This window comes from Podarcis filfolensis, assembly GCF_964270895.1.
Source record: "Podarcis filfolensis genome assembly, chromosome: 16".
Lineage (NCBI taxonomy): Eukaryota > Metazoa > Chordata > Lepidosauria > Squamata > Lacertidae > Podarcis > Podarcis filfolensis.
The window spans coordinates 26,721,512-26,740,676 of record NC_139620.1 but is presented as its reverse complement, the minus strand read 5'-3'; the positions used below and the strand labels follow the sequence as shown (position 1 = coordinate 26,740,676).

Genomic DNA, 19,165 nt, shown 5'->3' with positions numbered 1-19,165 from the left:
CCAAGACCATATAACACCAGTCCTGAAAGACCTACACTGGCTCCCAGTGCGTTTCCGAGCACAATTCAAAGTGTTGGTGCTGACCTTTAAAGCCCTAAACGGCCTCAGCCCAGTATACCTGAAGGAACGTCTCCACCTCCATCGTTCTGCCCAGACACTGAGGTCTAGCTCCGAGGATCTTCTGACACTTACCTCACTGTGAGAAGTGAGGTTACAGGGAACCAGGCAGAGGGCCTTCTTGGTAGTGGCACCTGCCCTGTGGAACTCCCTCCCACCAGATGTCAAGGAAATAAACAACTATCTGACTTTTAGAAGACACCTGAAGGCAACCCTATATCGGGAATTTTTTTAAAAAAAATAATTTTTATAAGTGTAAAGTTATAACAATACGAAAGGAATGTCCACACTTTGAGATTTCTCTGAATCTCCCGACTTCCCCCCATCCCTTCCTTGGGTCTCATTGCGGACATTTTCAACTGCATATTATTTCGTGATCCACGTTTTGTATCTGTCCATAGTGATTGTTGCATTACAAGTGTTCTTAAAGTCCTGCCAATATTTTCATCTGCTTACATTGGTCTCCTAAATATATTATAATTCCACCCCCCTCATCCTTTCTTAAAAGTTTTTGTCTTTTTGGTTCCTGAGCTTTCCGGTCAGTTTTGCCATTGTATCAGGAATTTTTTGATGTTTAATGTTTTACAATTTTTTATGTGTTGTAAGCTGCCCAGAGTGGCTGGGGAAACCCAGCCAGATGGGCGGGTTATAAATAAAATAATAATAATAATAATAATAATAATAATAATAATAATAATAATTATTATTTTTATTATGATGATGAAGTGACTTTTGAATGCCCCCTCCTCTTCCTTCTGAACAGGGATATCTTGCAGCAGGGAGGCTCAGCTGTCGACGCTACCATCGCTGCCTTGATCTGTACCGCTGTCCTGAACCCGCAAAGCATGGGCCTCGGCGGAGGTGTAATCTTCACCATCTATAACGCATCCACAGGTAGGCACAGCCAGTGCACATTACCGCACCAAGTCTATTTCTCCATGAAGGATTAATGGGTGGAGGCATCCGAGGGTGTGGCAAAAGCGGCCCCTTTGGATCTTCGATTTCCAAACCAGCGCCAAACAGGGTTGTTGTTGTTTAGTCGTTTAGTCGTGTCCGACTCTTTGTGACCCCATGGACCAGAGCACGCCAGGCACTCCTGTCTTCCACTGCCTCCCGCAGCTTGGTCAGACTCATGTTGGTAGCTTCGAGAACACTGTCCAACCATCTTGTCCTCTGTCGTCCCCTTCTCCTTGTGCCCTCAACCTTTCCCAACATCAGGGTCTTTTCCAGGGAGTCTTCTCTTCTCATGAGGTGGCCAAAGTATTGAAGCCTCAGCTTCAGAATCTGTCCTTCCAGTGAGCACTCAGGGCTGAATTCCTTCAGAATGGAGAGGTTTGTTCTTCTTGCAGTCCATGGGACTCTCAAGAGTCTCCTCCAGCACCATAATTCAAAAGCATCAATTCTTCGGCGATCAGCCTTCTTTATGGTCCAGCTCTCACTTCCATACATCACTACTGGGAAAACCATAGCTTTTACTATACGGACCTTTGTTGGCAAGGTGATGTCTCTGCTTTTTAAGATGCTGTCTAGGTTTGTCATCGCTTTTCTCCCAAGAAGCATTGCTTTTTCTCCCAAGAATTTCGTGGCTGCTGTCACCATCTGCAGTGATCATGGAGCCCAAGAAAGTAAAATCTCTCACTGCTTCCATTTCTTCCCCTTCTATTTGCCAGGAGGTGATGGGCCCAGTGGCCATGATCTTTGTTTTTTTGATGTTGAGCTTCAGACCATATTTTGCGCTCTCCTCTTTCACCCTCATTAAAAGGTTCTTTAATTCCTCCTCACTTTCTGCCATCAAGGTTGTGTCATTTGCATATCTGAGGTTGTTGATATTTCTTTCGGCAGTCTTAATTCTGGCTTGGGAGTCATCCAGCCCAGCCAAACAGGGTGCCCTCCCCCTATCCTGATTTTCAAATCAGTAAGAAGCTTTGTGGCAATCTACATTTGCTTTATTCGCTGGAGAGATTCATGGCGCAAGTCTGTGCAGCATAAGGGAAGGTGGCACTGTTGCTGGTGATCATCACAATCTCACGTGCACATGGCAGTGCTGAAACTGCAGATAATGGCCCCTTCTCCAAATCTCTGAGCAAAACGTGCTCCGAAAACCAACAAACCTCTCAGCTGTTGTGGGGCGGGGCAGCACCATCTCTCCCTGACACGCGCACATGGCAGTGCTGAAACTGCAGATAATGGCCCCTTCTCCAAATCTCTGAGCAAAACATGCTCTGAAACCCAACAAACCTCTCAGCTGTTGTGGGGCGGGGCAGCTAGGATGTCCCGTGAAGCATGGGTCCTGTGAGGAATGGCCCCAATGGGAGCCCAAATGAAGGACAAGAAAGTTCTGGACTTTGGGTTTATTGGGTCAGAGGCCCTTGGCTCTGATACAGCCCCTCGACCCTGCCAGTCTCACAACCCCCCCCCCGGGAAAACAGACTCAAGTTCCCCAAGGGATCAGAGTCTTAGCAAGTCCTTCCTGAGGGGTTTGGTCTTTCTCCAGCCTAGGGTCTTCTCTAGTAACAGATTATCGGTAGTGGCGCCCGCCCTGTGGAATGCCCTCCCATCACATGTCAAGGAAATAAGCAAGTACAGTGCTACCTCGGGTTGCATACGCTTCAGGTTACAAACGCTTCAGGTTACAGACTCCGCTAACCCAGAAATAGTACCTCGGGTTAAGAACTTTGCTTCAGGATGAGAATAGAAATCGTGCGGTGGCGGCGTGGCAGCAGCAGGAGGCCCCATTAGCTAAAGTGGTGCTTCAGGTTAAGAACAGTTTCAGGTTAAGAACGGACCTCCAGAACGAATTAAGTACTTAACCCGAGGTACCACTGTATCTGACTTTTAGAAGATGTATGCAGGCAGTCCTATATAGGGAAGCTTTTAATGGTTTTTTTGTGTTTTAATACTTGTTGGAAACTGCCCAGAATGGCTGGGGCAGCCCAGTCAGATGGGCAGGATATAAATAAAACAGCAACAATTATTATTATTATTATTATTATTATTATTATTATTATTATTATTAACACTTGCCTGGGTGCAGACAAGTCCGCTGCTGCGGTATTTGCCCTGTGTAAAGGCAGCAAGGCTTTGCACTCTGTGTTGTAAGTTGACACGTTTAAAAAAACAAATCACTAAAACAGGCCATTCTGGTATTTTTGACATCCTTCTTTGGTATCCCTGCACCAAACCAGTCACACAGGCCCTCCTTCCGGCCTGCGGTTCAGAGCACCAGCCAGGCTTGAGACAGAATCCTGTCTGAAGCCCTGGACGACCATTGCTTCTGGTCAGTGCAGGCAGTACTGGGTTAGATGGACCAAAGGGTCTGACTCTGAATAAGGCAGCTTCCTACATAAATGAGACAGCCATGGGTGAAGCCAGTTTGCCTGAGGTCATTGGTCCCCTGTGAATCTTCACCTTGGCATTCTCCCCTTTGATTTCTCCAGGGAAAGTGGAGGTGCTCAATGCTCGTGAGAGGGCCCCACAGAATATCTCTGGCAATTTGATGGCTGAGTGCAGTAAGAAGGGTTTCCCAGGTAAGAAGAGTCCTTGTATATAAAAAAGGCTGAGGGGAGGAGGGTTGTGAGGGAAGGGCAGCTCCCCCCACTGCTCACAGGTGACGACTGAGTCATTCCCTTGAAGAGAAGGATCCCTTTAAGAGGAGAAGTGTTGAGGCCTCCACCCCATTTCTGGTCAATGGCCCTTGTGCCGCAAGACCACAAAGTCTCCTGGCCAAGGGATAGCTCGGTTGGTAGAGCATGAGACTCTTAATCTCAAGGTCGTGGGTTCAAGCCCCACATTCGGCAAAAGATTCCTGCATTGCAGGGGGTTGGACTAGAAAAGGGGTCAGCAAACTTTTTCAGCAGGGGGCCGGTCCACTGTCCCTCAGACCTTGTGGGGGGCCAGACTATATTTTGAAAAAAAAAAAATGAACGAATTCCTATGCCCCACAAATAACCCAGAGATGCATTTTAAATAAAAGCACACATTCTGCTCATGTAAAAACACCAGGCAGGCCCCACAAATAACCCAGAGATGCATCTTAAATAAAAGCACACATTCTACTCATGTAAAAACACGCTGATTCCAGGACTCGTCCGTGGGGTGGATTTAGAAGGCAATTGGGCCGGATCCAGCCCCCGAGCCTTAGTTTGCCTACTCATGACCTACGCAATATTCAGGGGCCGGTCCACTGTCCCTCAGACCTTGTGGGGGGCCGGACTATATTTTTTGGGGGAAAGAAAAGAACAAATTCCTATGCCCCACAAATAACCCAGAGATGCATTGTAAATAAAAACACACATTCTACTCATGTAAAAACACACTGATTTCCCGGACTGTCCGCAGGCCAGATTTAGAAGGCGATTGGGCCGGATCCAGGCCTCAGGCCTTGATTTGCCTACCCATGGCTAGATGATGCTTAGGATCCCTTCCAGTTCTACAGTTCTATGATCCTATGATGCCAAGCTGTCATCAGCAAGCATAAAGACTAGCTCCTCCTGCTCTGAAGCACAACTGAGATCCCCAGGTTTTCCTTACAGGCTGGCAAGGAGTTGAGCCACAGTCTTATTTGGAGGCAGAGAATTGTCCCAGAGCTCCCATTTGGTAACTGCAGTGAGGAGGAAGGCGCCTAGAAATGGAACCTTTGTGGGGAAGATGTAAAATGACGCATCCGGTTTGCTTCAAAGTAGGGTCTCGGTGGATCGCTGTCCCCGGGGAACTGCGTGGTTATGAAGAAGCCCACAGACGGTACGGCAAATTGCCCTGGAAGACCCTGTTTGAGCCCACCATCAAGATCCTCGACCCTGGAATCCGGATCCCCGAGGTGCTGGGTCGGTTTCTCAACCACCCCTTCATACAGCTGCATCTGAACAAAACGTCCTTAAGGTACAAGAAACCTGCACAAAGCCAGATCACACCTGTGGGATAGAAATGCGTAAGATCGAATCCATCTAGTCCAGCATCCTGTTCTTACAGTGGGCAGCCAGATGCCCCTCCCCCCATCAGGAGCCAGCCCTCTCTCCCTGGAACCTTGGTTTAAGAACTGTTGGCAAATGGGGACAATGGGAGTCTCTTGCTGGCAAAGTCTTCAGCACAAAGGACAGCAGCCCTGGGCTCCATTCTATCCCTCCTGTAAGGGCTTTTCTCACTGGGGTCCTTGATTCCAAAAGGAGGGGAGGAGGTCAAAGGCCACAGCAGCCCAAAGCTGAGGGTTACTCTAGCAGCCTCTGTATCCTTCGAAACACACCTCATGTTAGACCAGGAAGTAGATCTCTCTCTCTCTCTCTCTCTCTCTCTCTCTCTCTCTCTCTCACACACACACACACACACACACACACACACAGAGAGAGAGAGAGAGAGAGAGAGACAGAGAGAGACAGAGAGACCATCAAAAGTTAGTCCTAGTGTCCTACTGAACTGAATATGCAAGTTGCATTGAGACTGACAATCAGCATGGATATCCCTGCAGTGTAAAAGTAAAGGGACCCCTGACCATTAGGTCCAGTCGTGACCGACTCTGGGGTTGCGGCGCTCATCTCACTTTATTGGCCAAGGGAGCTGGCGTACAGCTTCCGGGTCATGTGGCCAGCATGACTAAGCCGCTTCTGGTGAACCAGAGCAGCGCATGGAAACTCCGTTTACCTTCCCGCTGGAGTGGTACCTATTTATCTACTTGCACTTTGACGTGCTTTCGAACTGCTAGGTTGGCAGGAGCAGGGACTGAGCAACAGGAGCTCACCCCGTCGCGGGGATTCGAACTGCCGACCTTCTGATCAGCAAGCCCTAGGCTCTGTCAGTGGCGTAGCATGGGGGGTGCAGGGGGGGCCGGCCGCACCGGGCGCAACATCTGGGGGTTAGGGTTAGGGTGCGCAAATCCACGGGTTAGGGGCACAAATTACTTGCCTTGCCCCGGGTGCTGACAACCCACGCTACGCCACTGGGCTCTGTGGTTTAACCCACAGCGCCACCCATGTCCTTAGGACCCCTGCAGTGTAGAACAGTACAAATGTGGCCTTTGAGATGGTGGTCAGGAAATCGTCAGAGCAAGAAAGCTAAATTGGAAGTTAAATCGCCCCAGGCTTAAGGCTTTGGGGAAGGGCCATGGAGCACCACCCCCTTCACAGCTGGTTATATTTGGGTCTTAGGAGCCATTCCTGCTGCAGCCTCTGCTCTTAGAATCTAAGGTCAGGGACTGATGGTGGTCACTCTCTCTTCCAGAAAACTCTTTTACAACAAGCAGGGGGCCGCTCTGGGAGCTGGAGACCTTCTTCAATGGCCAGCCCTGGTGGAGACCCTGAGGGCTGTGGCAGAAAAAGGAGCCAATGAGTTTTATCGGGGAACCACAGCAGAGAAGTTGGTGCAGGACATAGTGAAAGAAGGTGACCAGTCTATATTGTTGTTGATGTTGTTGTTTTATTTATGATTTTCAGTTTTATACATTTCAATAATTTTATAATCATTTTAACATTTCAAAACTCAACTTCCCCCTCTTTCTGCGGTTCATTAAATTATTTTTTAATATTTTCTGCATATCCAAATTAACTTAATTTGCTCATTTATTCAACTACTTTAAATATATATATACTTTTATAAAACTGCAGGTTATTACAATGATTCTGCCAATATTCTTATCTGTTTACAGTTTATTTGTAAATATTCAACAAACCATTTCTTCAGTTGGGACCTTGCTCGTTTTCCATTTGGGGGCTAACAGAACACGGGCCGCAGTGGTCGCATACATAAATAACCTTTTTTTTTTGACACCTGGGAATTTCAGTCTGAATTATCCCCGACAGAAAGGACTCTGGTTTTTGCTTTTCTTTATCTGCCCTGCTGAGAAGGGTGCAAGCAGATTTTCCAATACCTTGGAAAACATTACTGATTCCGTAGCAGTCTAATCAGAATTTGGCGCCCCGTTCCCTTTCCCAGATCCGTCCCAGCCCTCGCTTTGCCGCCTCGCTCTTGCAAGTGACACTTGTAGGCTGTTTCCCCCTCCCCACTCCTTCCTTCCATTGTCCCCTTCCTCTCCTGGGATGGCAGCTGCCAGGGAAGGAGTCCCAGCTCCCTTTGCTGTGTAAGCCTCCCCTCCCCACTCCTTGAGAAGGAACCACATTCCCTCCTTACGTCACGGGTCACTGAGACTTCCTGCAAGCAGTTCCTCTCATTTGTGCTCGGGATTTGAGCTATTTTCTGCCCCTGCTGCAGCTCAGATAAGGCCTGACACATCTTCCTCTTGTTTTCCAGGCAGCACCTTGTCCCTGAGAGACCTCAGGGATTACCAAGTAGAAGTGATGAGCCCTGTGAACATCTCCCTGGGTGAATACACTGTGTACTCTGCCCCGCGTCCTGCAGCGGGGCCCATTCTCCTATTTATCCTCAATGTCCTCAAAGGTAAATGAGGGGTCCATTTGGTCCACTGCATATCAAGGGATGGGGAGATTCTGGCTCTGCGGTGCTGCTGTGTGGGTGGAGAAGGGGAGAGTGGCAGGGACCCCCCCCCAAAAAACACTGCAGACCAGGAGAAGAGGGCCACTTCCTTCAGTAGCTTCAATCTGATGCCCTTTCAACCTCCTTTAGCCTTGGGCAATGATCCATCAGTTATATTTTATCTGCACAATCTGAATTTCAGGAACCAAAATGCCTTTTCTGTGCAGCCTGAGCAAGGGGCAGTGAATGACATTATATTTGCTCATCGTAACTTGTCTTCACTTACCCCAACCCCCACGGCTGTGTGAAGAATCTTCTTATGAATGGTCCGTGTCACCATTAAGAAAAAGATGTCAGAATAGGCCAACAGATATGTGGAGTATTCCCTGGACCAAGTGCCTTTTCTTCTTTAAGTTCTCAAGAGCTCTTAACCTAGCTCAAAGTTGTCACCTGAACTAGCCAGACATTTAACCAAGAATCAATGTGAAGTGTAGGCGGGTTCCTACGTCGCAAGGCAAAAACCTTTATTGAACTACGTAACTGGGAAACAGAGGCAAAGCAACTGCTTATATACATTTCTGAAAGCCTGGGCCACTCCCACTCCCAATGTGATTGGCTGTAAATCACGACTGCAAATCACGACTCTGCAAATCACGACTCAGAGTCCAAACTGCAAATCACGACTCAGAGTCCAAGGGCCAATGGCAGAGGCCCAAATCCTGAAATGTTCTGTGTATCGAATCAGAACACAGGAGCTCAGAATCCCTAATCCAGACTCAAACTCAGGCAAACACAGACCACTGAATACGTAAGACAATCACAGTCACTCAGTCCTTTGAAAAATAAGACTTGCCCCAAAATGGCAAGTAGACATTCTGTTTTGGCAATTGTAGCCTTGGTTTAAGGAGCCATTTGGTGCCTATCTGAGTTTCTAACACAGCCGAGGGTCATTCCCTGGGTCTCAGAAGAGCGCCGCAGAGTCCTTTCTGCTCTTCCTTAGGCCTGGGTGCTCAGAGCTAGCTCTTCCTGTCTTACAGGTTTCAACTTCACCAAAGAGTCCATGAGCACACCTAGCCAGAGTGCTGAGACTTACCACTACATCGCAGAAACTCTGAAGTTTGCCAACGGCCAGAGAGTAAAAGTGGACGACCCACTTTTTTCCCGAACTGGAAAGGTGGGTGATCTGGGAGCCTGTCGGTCTTCATCCTTTTTAAAAGCTTTGTTGCCTTATTTTTTTTGGGGGGGGGAATCTATAGTGCCCCCTTCCAATGGTTCCAGATATATATATATATATATATATATATATATATATATATATATATATATATATACATATATATATATACACATCTAGAGCTGCCTTGGTCAACCTGGTGCCCCCCAGATGTTTTGGACTACAACTCCCATCTGCTGATGGTTGATGAGGGTTGTAGTCTGAAAGGAATCAGATAAGAACAGGGATATTTTTCAGCTGGAATTTACCGGAACTCAGTTACGGCACCTCTCAGGTGGGCTCCATTGCCATTGTAAGAGAACAAGGAAAGAGTTCATGGAGAGTCCTGGCACATCTTTCTTCTAGAAAAAAGCACTGGATAAGAATGTAAGGAGCTCTGGAGCTTCATGCCACCCACATCTAGCATGGCTAAATGAGTCTCTTCATGCTTCCAAAAGACAGGGTTTGGGGCTTTGGTTTTGTCTGGACCGCAAGGGGAGGGAGTTTTGCAAATTTGGACAGAGTTGAGGGGCAGCCGCTGTGGAGAGAAGACAAGAGGGGAAACTCTCTTCCTTGCTCATAATTGCAGAGCTGTGCAGGCAGCTGACGCCTCAGCATTCTGTCATCAAGAAGCCCAAATATTCTAGTTATCATAAAATTGAGATCAAGCAGGTGCCTTAACTGTACTCTTTTTGGCATCTGCTAACAACGTTCTTCGGATGCGGGTGGTGCTGTGGGTTAAACCACAGAGCCTAGGACTTGCTGATCAGAAGGTCGGCAGTTCGAATCCCCACGACGGAGTGAGCTCCCGTTGCTTGGTCCCTGCTCCTGCCAACCTAGCAGTTCGAAAGCACGTCAAAGTGCAAGTAGATAAGTAGGTACCACTCCGGCAGGAAGGTAAACGGCGTTTCCGTGCACTGCTCTGGTTCTCCAGAAGCAGCTAAGTCATGCTGGCCACATGACCCGGAAGCTGTACGCCGGCTCCCTTGGCCAATAAAGTGAGATGAGTGCCGCAACCTCAGAGTCGGCCACGACTGGACCTAATGGTCAGGGGTCCCTTTACCTTTACCTTTACCTTTACCTTTACCTTTACCTTTACCTAACAACGTTCTTGTTTAGGTGAGCCTACCCAGAGGCTTGGAAAGTTGAGGTAATGTTAACCTGTTTTAGCATTTTAACTTTTGTATGTTCCTCGATTTTATGGTTTTATCTTTTTGTAAACTGCTTTGGGTTGGTTGGTTGGTTGGTTTTTACAATCAAGCGGTGTGTGTGTGTATAAAATAATAGAATCAAGACATTTTCCCTATCAGCAATTCAATTTCACAATCTGATGGAATAGCCATGTGACAGCAATTTAAGATTTTTTTTTTTTACTTTCAGGGCTTACACTTGTTTCCAAACAGGGTGAGGATGCTTTTGCTTTTGGTCAGACCAGTTGAGTCCCAATGTGGATGGAAGCATCCCCTGGGTGGGGCAATGGGATTAACTGGGTGGGGGGCTAAGAGGGAAGGGGGTGGCAGTGGGGCGCTGGAGATGTAAATGACTATCAGATTTTGAAAAGCTGGTATCAGTCGATCAAGTTAATCAGTTTTGTTGAACAAATTAATTAGTTTTTACTGTATTTTGAACAAATGTGCAATTAACTGTTCCTGTTTAGAACTTCACCTTCCTTAGTGGATCATGCGAGCCGCTATCCTGAATAATGCTTTTTATAGGTTAGGGCAGTGGTTTTCAACCAGAGTGTCATGGCACCCTGGGGTGACATGAATGATGGTCAGGGGTGCCATGGGCAACACTGGCCTCTGTTGCTCTCTTCTTCCCTCCTTCCTCTGATGCTCTATCGCAGGGGTGTCCAACTTCCAAGAGACTGTGATCTTGTTGTTTAGTCGTTTAGTCGTGTCCGACTCTTCGTGACCCCATGGACCAGAGCACACCAGGAGCTCCTGTCTTCCACTGCCTCCTGCAGTTTGGTCAAACTCATGTTGGTAGCTTCGAGAACACTGTCCAACCACCTCGCCCTTTGTCCTCCCCTTCTCCTTGTGCCCTCCATCTTTCCCAACATCAGGGTCTTTCCCAGGGAGTCTTCTCTTCTCATGAGGTGGCCAAAGTATTGGAGCCTCAGCTTCACGATCTGTCCTTCCAGCGAGCACTCAGGGCTGATTTCCTTCAGAATGGATAGGTTTGATCTTCTTGCAGTCCATGGGACTCTCAAGAGTCTCCTCCAGCACCATAATTCAAAAGCATCAATTCTTCGGCGATCAGCCTTCTTTATGGAAGCTCTCACTTCCATACATCACTACTGGGAAAGCCATAACTTTAACTGTGATCTACTCACACTATAAATAAACTGGCAGTGATCTACCCATTGGATTTATTATTATTATTTTGGGTCAGAGGGTAGACCAGGATCGACCAGGGACACCCCACAATCGACCTGTAGATTGCGACACAGCTGTTTGTTGCAGCAGTAGCTACCAGGAGGACTCCCATGGAGAGGGGAGAGGAGGCTAAGGGAAACTCCACAAGGGAGGGTGTTCGAAAAAAGGTGAGGGGCTGCCAGCTCTGCAGGCAAGAGATAACATCACTGGGCTCCTGAGCCCCACAGGGGTGCCGCAGAAAGAATGTAGTTGGTCAAGGGAGCCGTGGACTCAAAAAGGTTGAAAACCAATGGGGTAGGCCATACGGCATGGGTAGGCAAACTAAGGCCCGGGGGCTGGATCCAGCCCAATCTCCTTCTCAATCTGGCCCATGGATGGTCTGGGAATCAGCGTGTTTTTACATGAGTAGAATGTGTCCTTTTATTTAACATGCATCTCTGGGTTATAAAAAAAGTCAATCCTTTATTAGGTATAGCAAATCACACATTATCAAACAAAAACCGTATACAAATTGTGCAAAATATGAGCTCAGCATAACAAGGTTTGTCCCAGTCAGATCTTTAACTCTCTGGGTTATTTGTGGGGTCTGCCTGGTGTTTTTACACGAGTAGAATGTGTGCCTTTATTTAATATGCATCTCTGGGTTATTTGTGAGGCATATGAATTTGTTCATATTTTCCCCCAAAATATAGTCCGGCCCCTCACAAGGTCTGAGGGACAGTGGACTGGCCCCCTGCTGAAAAAGTTTGCTGACCCCAGGCATAGGGTGCTGGGGATGAGTTTATGGAAGATGGGGGGCAATGGGCTGAAAAAGTTTGGGAGCCAGTGGGCGAAACAGGTAAATAGCTGCCCTCTGCAGCTGAAGATAAGCACTGCAAGATGTTGCTTCCTGCAGTTTACATTCCTATCCCACTGAGCCCAGCTTTGACTTTTCCAGAGGGCACCATTCCTCCTTTGTGGCTGAGGTTATCAGGACCTGCCTCACTGAGATGCGCTGTGTTTTTTAGGGTGTCTTGAGTGAGCTGATCTCGGACTCCTTTGCTAGCCAAGTCAGGCAGCAGATCGATGAGCGGGGAGACCACCCAGCATCCCACTACGACTCTGCCCAGGTGGGAAGGACCTCGTTTGGCACTTCCCACGTTTCCGTCCTGGCTGAAGATGGGAGCGCCGTGTCAGCCACCAGCACCATTAACTACCCGTAAGTAGGAGCAGATGAGCCCCAAGGGCAAAGGTGGGACAGAAGCTTCTTCTGTGCTTTCTCCCAAAGCACATAGCTGTCAACCGTCCCTTATTTGGTGGGAAAGTCCCTTATCCCAGTGCTATGTCCCGCTGCTGTCCCTTATTGATGATGTCCCTTAAATTTCCCGGGTTTCAAAGGAAGCAGTTCCTCTCCCTCCCTCCCTGCCGGCCAGGGAGGAGGGAGGCTCCAACTGTGGTGCTTGGCTGCGTTGCTCACCCAATAAGGAGTCTAAGAACGACTGGGGGGTGGAGCTTGCATGCCTTGTGCCGATCAAATCGGCTGCGTTGCCTGGGGACTCGCCTTTGCTCAGCGCTTCCCAGCGGAGAGGTGACAGTGGTTTTCCTTGCTGCATCCCCTTTGCTGGGTTGCTGCGCTGTGGGAACCACCGCTTGAGGCTTTGTTTGGCTGCTGGCTGGGCTTTCTGCCTTTGGCTCAGAGGGGCTCAGAGGCTGAACATACCTGTGCTCCGAAAATCTCTTATTTTGGCTGCTGATCCCTTATTTTCGAGGCTGCTGGTCTCTTATTTTCAAATCTGTAAGTTGACAGCTATGCCAAAGAAGGGCCTCCAGACAGCCCCCTTTATTGCAATAATTTCATGCGCTGGGAGTTTCCCCGTCTGAAACTCTGGAGATCCATTGCTGCCAGTCTGTGCAGAAAACATGGAGCTACATGGACCAACGGTTTGACTCTGTGCTTCCTATTTAAATCAGACCTTAATTCAGAGCCACCTGGTTGGCCACTGTAAGAAGAAGATGCTAGACTACATGAGCGTAGCCAGGATTCTTTTTGGGGGGGCAGGGTTTTTTTTAGGGGGCAGAACCTTAAATTTGTATTGATTTTGATTGATATAGGGGGCAGCCCCCCCTTGCTTATGCCCATGCTGGACTAGATGGGCCTTTGGCTTGATCCTTCAGGCAAGCTCTCCATGTGCCCTGAGGACTAGAATCTTGTTTTGATTTTAGGGGAAGGGCCATAGCTCAGCGGCAGAGCATTTGCACAAAAAGGCCCCAGGTTCAATCCCCAGCCATCTTTCCAGACAGGGCTGGGGAGAGACCCCCGTCTGGAATGCTGAATAACCATTGCTGCCAGTCAGTGTTGGGAATATGAAGTTAGATGGACCAATGGTCTGACTCAAAATAAGAAGAATAAGAAGAAGAGTTTGGATTTGATATCCCGCTTTATCACTACCCTAAGGAGTCTCAAAGCGGCTAACATTCTCCTTTCCCTTCCTCCCCCACAACAAACACTCTGTGGGGTGAGTGGGGCTGAGAGACTGAGTGTGACTAGCCCAAGGTCACCCAGCAGCTGCATGTGGAGGAGCGGGGAAGCGAACCCGGTTCCCCAGATTACGAGTCTATCACTCTTAACCACTACACCACACTGGCACCGTCCTACGTTCCAACTGCTGGGCTGTGGGAGGCAGAGAGCGGGACGCCTTCTCCATGGTTCCTGGCCCTCTTGCAGGGATAGAGGACTGGCATTTTCCTGTTTTAATTCCTACCAAAGGATAAGAAATCCCATCTGCTCACTTCCACTGCAAGGGCACACTGGAAAGACCCACTTGGAGAGGCAAGGAACAATGGCACCCTTGCTCTGGGCTGGCCACACAGGAGTTGCTTAACCCTCTCCTTCCCTGCCACCTGTTTGCGTCCCCACCAGGGGAAAAAAATAAAAGCAGGTAGGGAGGAGAACTGTGTCCCTTCCTTTCTTTTTTTAAAAAATATATTTTTATTAACAATTTCAACATACAAACTATCAAAACATATCGTATTCATTATTATTTCCCCCTTCCCCCTTCAAACCATAGCTGTCAACGTTTCCCTTTTTTTAAGGGAAATTCCTTTATTCCAAATAGGATTCCTCACAAGAAAAGGAAAAAGTTGATAATTATGCTTCAAACCCTCCGTCCCCCCGCCCGACTTCCCTCAGCTCCTCTCTGATTTCTCAGCACATATTGTTCTCTGCATGTTATAAAATTATACATATCCTTACGTTATCCATCTGTCATGTTATCAACCAATAAATTTGTGTATGTTTATTCAAAACCTGCCAAGGAGTCCAGTTCATTTTGTTGTCTTTTTAGATAATTTGTAAAAGGCTCCCGTTCTTCCTTAAAGTCACAGTTGTCCTTGTCCCGCAGTTTGTATGTGAGTTTAGCCAGTTCTTCAAAACTCATCAATTTTTCTTGCCACTGAGAACTGTGTCCCTTCTGATGATGCCCTCAAACCTCTTCTCTCCCCATGCTCAGGTTTGGCTCCATGGTGTATTCGCCACAGACTGGGATCATCTTAAACAATGAACTCGCTGACTTTTGCATGAAGAAGCCGAATAGCAGTATCTCGCCAGGTGAGCTCCACCTCCGCTGGGAAAGCCCATTATAAGCACAAATGCTGGGCAGGAGGGAATGAATGGATGATGGTAATGATAATAATGATAATGATAATGATGATGATGATGATGATGATGATGATGATGATAATAATAATAATTTATTATTTATACCCCGCCCATCTGGCTGAGTTTCCCCAGCCACTCTGGGCGGCTCCCAATCGAGTGTTAAAAACAATACAGCGTTAAATATTAAAAACTTCCCTAAACAGGGCTGCCTTCAGATGTCTTTAAAAAATAGGATAGCTGCTTATTTCCTTCACATCTGAAGGGAGGGCGTTCCACAGGGCGGGCGCCACTACCGAGAAGGCCCTCTGTCTGGTTCCCTGTAACCTCACTTCTCGCAATGAGGGAACTGCCAGAAGGCCCTCGGCGCTGGACCTCAGTGTCCGGGCAGAACAATGGGGTTGGAGACGCTCCTTTAGGTATACTGGGCCAAGGCCGTTTAGGGTTTTAAAGGCCAGCACCAACACTTTGAATTGTGCTCGGAAACGTACTGGGAGCCAATGCAGATCTCTCAGGACTGGTGTTATGTGGTCCTGGCGGCCACTCCCAGTCACCAGTCTAGCTGCCGCATTCTGGATTAATTGCAGGATGGATGGATGGATAGATGAATGGATGATAGAAGAGTCCCAATGGGGGCTGATTGGATTCCAGGACACTTCACCCACACCCTGAAGAAAAAGGAGATCAAATTGGCTGTGGGTCTTCTTTCGGCTCATTAACCTAAAGGCGCAAATATTTCTCTCCAACAATAAGCAGAGAGAGAGAAAAATAATTATTGGGAATTATAGGGACAGAACTACCTAAATTGTATAGAAACTTTTTCATGTATGCAACTACAGCGGCAAGAATGCTACTTGCCCAAAAATGGAAAGAAGAAGAAGTCCCAGCAAAGAAAGAAAGCATACAAAAACTTATGGAATATGCAGAAATGGCGAAACTTACCAGGAGAATAATAAATCAAGATAGCAAACTTTTTTAAATAAAAGAATGGAAATGGTTTGTTGAATATTTACAGATAAATTGTAAACAGATAAAAACACTGGCAGGGTTATTGTAATAACCTGCAGTTACGTAAGAGTATACAGTGGTACCTCAGGTTAAGTACTTAATTCGTTCCGGAGGTCCGAGCTTAACCTGAAACTGTTCTTAACCTGAAGCACCACTTTAGCTAATGGGGCCTCCTGCTGCCGCTGTGCCGCCGGAGCACAATTTCTGTTCTCATCCTGAAGCAAAGTTCTTAACCCGAGGTACTATTTCTGGCTTAGCGGAGTCTGTAACCTGAAGCGTATGTAACCCGAGGTACCACTGTATATTTAAAGAAGATAAATAAATAAGTTAACTTAATTTGGATATGCAGAAGATATTAAAAATAAATATAAGGAACTGCAGAAAGCGGGGGAAGGAAGTCAAGTTTTGAAATGTTAAAATGATTGTAAAATCAGTGACATGTATATATCTGAAAAGCATAAATTTAAAGAGAGAGAGAAATAAGAATATCCAAATGCACAAGGTGAGGTTTTTCCTCTTTGTTTTAAAAGTGACTGTATAGGTTGCTCACCCTCCCATTTCTTGCTGCCCCCACCTATAGGAGAGATGCCCCCTTCTTCCATGGCACCATCCATCCTCATTTCCCGCAATGGGCAGTCAAAGCTGGTGGTCGGAGGGTCAGGCGGGCAACTCATTATCCCTGCTGTCGCGCTGGTAAGTTGACAAAAACACTGGATTCCTGGCTTGAGCATGGAAAGCTGAAGCTGCAGAGTTAACACCTGTGAAATCTGTCCTTTTGCTTCCTGATTTGTCCTGGGGAAAATGGCTTAAGTTTTGTTTTGAAAAGGTAGACTGCCTCTGGACTTGGAGGCTTGATTGAACTCTCGTGGTCAGCATCTGTTGCTATTTATTTGTTCACTTATTTGTTTATTGCATTTATAATGCACCCTTTTCTCCAAGGAGCGAAGGTGGCATACATGGTTCACCACACACACACACACCCTGCCATTTTATCCACACAACAACCCAGTGAGGTAGGATGGGCTGAGAGAGGCAGTTACTGTCTCAAGGTCACCCTAGTGAGCTTCATGGCCGAGTCGGGATTTGAGACCTGGTCTCTCCCAGGTGCTGGTACCACACTTTAATAATAATAATAATAATAATAATAATAATAATAATAATAATTCATTATTTATACCCCGCCCATCTGGCTGAGTTTCCCAAGCCACTCTGGGCGGCTCCCAATCAAGTATTAAAAACAATACAGTGTTAAATATTACAAAACTTCCCTGAACAGGGCCGCCTTCAGATGTCTTTTAAAGATAGGATAGCTACTTATTTCCTTCACATCTGAAGGGAGGGTGTTCCACAGGGCGGGCGCCACTACCGAGAAGGCCCTCTGTCTGGTTCCCTGTAACCTCATTTCTTGCAATGAGGGAACTGCCAGAAGGCCCTCGGCGTTGGATCTCAGTGTCCAGGCTGAACGATGGGGGCGGAGACGCTCCTTCAGGTATACAGGACCAAGGCCGTTTAGGGCTTTAAAGGTCAGCACCAACACTTTGACTTGTGCTCGGAAACGTACTGGGAGTCAATGCAGATCTCTCAGAACCGGTGTTATGTGGTCCCGGCGGCCGCTCCCAGTCACCAGTCTAGCTGCCGCATTCTGGATTAATTGCAGTTTCTGGGTCACCTTCAAAGGTAGCCCCACGTAGAGCGCGTTGCAGTAGTCCAAGCGGGAGATAACTACACCACTACACCACACTGTCTGCCTGCTGCGAGACTTCTCTTCCATGAACATGTCTAAAGCCAGGCTGCTCCTTCTCTTGCAGACCATCGCTAACAAGCTGTGGTTTGGGTATGATGTGGACAAAGCTATCAAGGCACCGATTCTCTCTGCGAACAGTGGCGGCGGCATTGAAGTAGAGAATGCCTTTGACAAGGTGAGACGTGTGAGCAGCTCTCTGGGGTCTCAAGGGGAGCCATGAGACAGAGGCGTACCTCCAACATGTCCCAGAAGAAAACTGGCACACAGGTCTCTGGGGGCTGTGATCTCACAAGAGAGCATGTCCCCCCCCCCCAAAAAAATGGGGCATCCCTATTAAATCGAGACAGTTGAGGAGTATGTCAGTGATTGCCACAAGTCCTGCAGCGTGCAAAACAAAGCGACAGCCCTGTGTCAGTTTTTAGCTCTGCGCCGCGGACTACAACTCCCACCAGCCCCAGCAAGCACAACTGGGCTCTCATCACCTCCCGTGTCATATGACCAGTCTGGCTGGGGCTGATGGGAGTTCTAGCTCCTGGGGGAGCCTGCTGTACAGATCCCAGGGTCAATCCCTGACAGCAGCATCTCCAGGAAAGGTTGGGAATAGCTCCTGGGCATGAAATCTTGGGAGAGTCCCTGCTTCCAGTTGGCAGCAACAATACTGAGCTAGATGGTGTTAGAATTCCTGCTCCATGATTGCAGTCATGGGATTTTTGTCTATCACATGACGGTACCGTATTTTTCGCTCTATAGGACGCACCGGACCATAGGATGCACCGGACCATAGGAAGGGGAGAACAGGGGGAAAAAAATTCTCCCCCTCTCTGCTCAGCGCCCCTTCAGCGAAGCGGCAGGAGAAACGGAGCCCCTTCCATTTCTCCTACCGCACAGCTCTCCCTCTCTGCAAGACTCTCCTGGCTTCAGCAAAAGGAACCTGAAGCCTTTGGAGCGCAGCACGAGGTCCCGCTGCGCTCCAAAGGCTTCAGGCGGCTATCCCTGAAGCCTGGAGAACGAGAGGGGTCGGTTTCGCTCTCCAGGCTTCAGCGAAAGCAACGCGAAGCCTCCGGAGCGCCGAGGGAGCGCTCCCTCTGCACTTCGGAGGCTTCGCGTTGCTATCACTGAAGCCAAGGAGCCTGCATTCACTCCATAGGATGCACACACATTTCCCCTTAATTTTTGGAGGGGAAAAAGTGCGTCCTATAGAGCGGAAAATACGGTATATGTTTTGACTCCACAGAGTGGGAAGTGACGGAGACAGGATGTTTGTGTTACTGTGTTCCGTGAAGTGGGACTGTTGTCCTTTGTTCGTTCTCTTTGCTGTCTGATGCTAGAGAGAGAGGGAGCCATGTTGCAGTGCTCCGTGTGTGTTTATATGTAAATGAAGTAGATTAGCCAAAATGCTGAGGTCTGTCACGCAAGCTGCGAAGACTCTGCAGATCCCTAAGTGTGCTGGTGTCTGTTGGCATTGGTCGCTGTGATGTTCGGGCTGAATAAAGCTTTTGAAGCTCCCGAATGATTGACCAGGAAGGAGAGAACATGCCAGTTGGGCATGTGTCTCTGCCAGGGTCCTACTCGAGTGTAGGACGAGCTCCTGACAGACAGACCACTAATTCGGCTTTGCCTAAGGAAGCTTCCTATGTTCAGAGTGATGCCTG

At 47.9% G+C, this 19,165-nt stretch overlaps 1 protein-coding gene across 2 annotated transcripts in view; it reads left to right on the top strand.

Annotated features, from left to right (window-relative positions):
- Positions 1–19,165, top strand: part of GGT5 (gamma-glutamyltransferase 5) — a 31,788-nt gene that overhangs the window by 11,440 nt on the left and 1,183 nt on the right. The window contains exons 2-11 of one of the 2 annotated variants that reach the window (XM_083590274.1): positions 881–1,011; positions 3,555–3,644; positions 4,797–4,995; positions 6,328–6,488; positions 7,354–7,500; positions 8,574–8,710; positions 12,135–12,325; positions 14,616–14,713; positions 16,350–16,462; positions 17,578–17,688. In XM_083590274.1, the coding sequence (XP_083446400.1) occupies positions 881–1,011; positions 3,555–3,644; positions 4,797–4,995; positions 6,328–6,488; positions 7,354–7,500; positions 8,574–8,710; positions 12,135–12,325; positions 14,616–14,713; positions 16,350–16,462; positions 17,578–17,688 (1,378 nt within the window). The remainder of the gene's footprint in view (positions 1–880; positions 1,012–3,554; positions 3,645–4,796; positions 4,996–6,327; positions 6,489–7,353; positions 7,501–8,573; positions 8,711–12,134; positions 12,326–14,615; positions 14,714–16,349; positions 16,463–17,577; positions 17,689–19,165) is intronic. The other variant, XM_083590275.1, reaches the window with a different exon arrangement.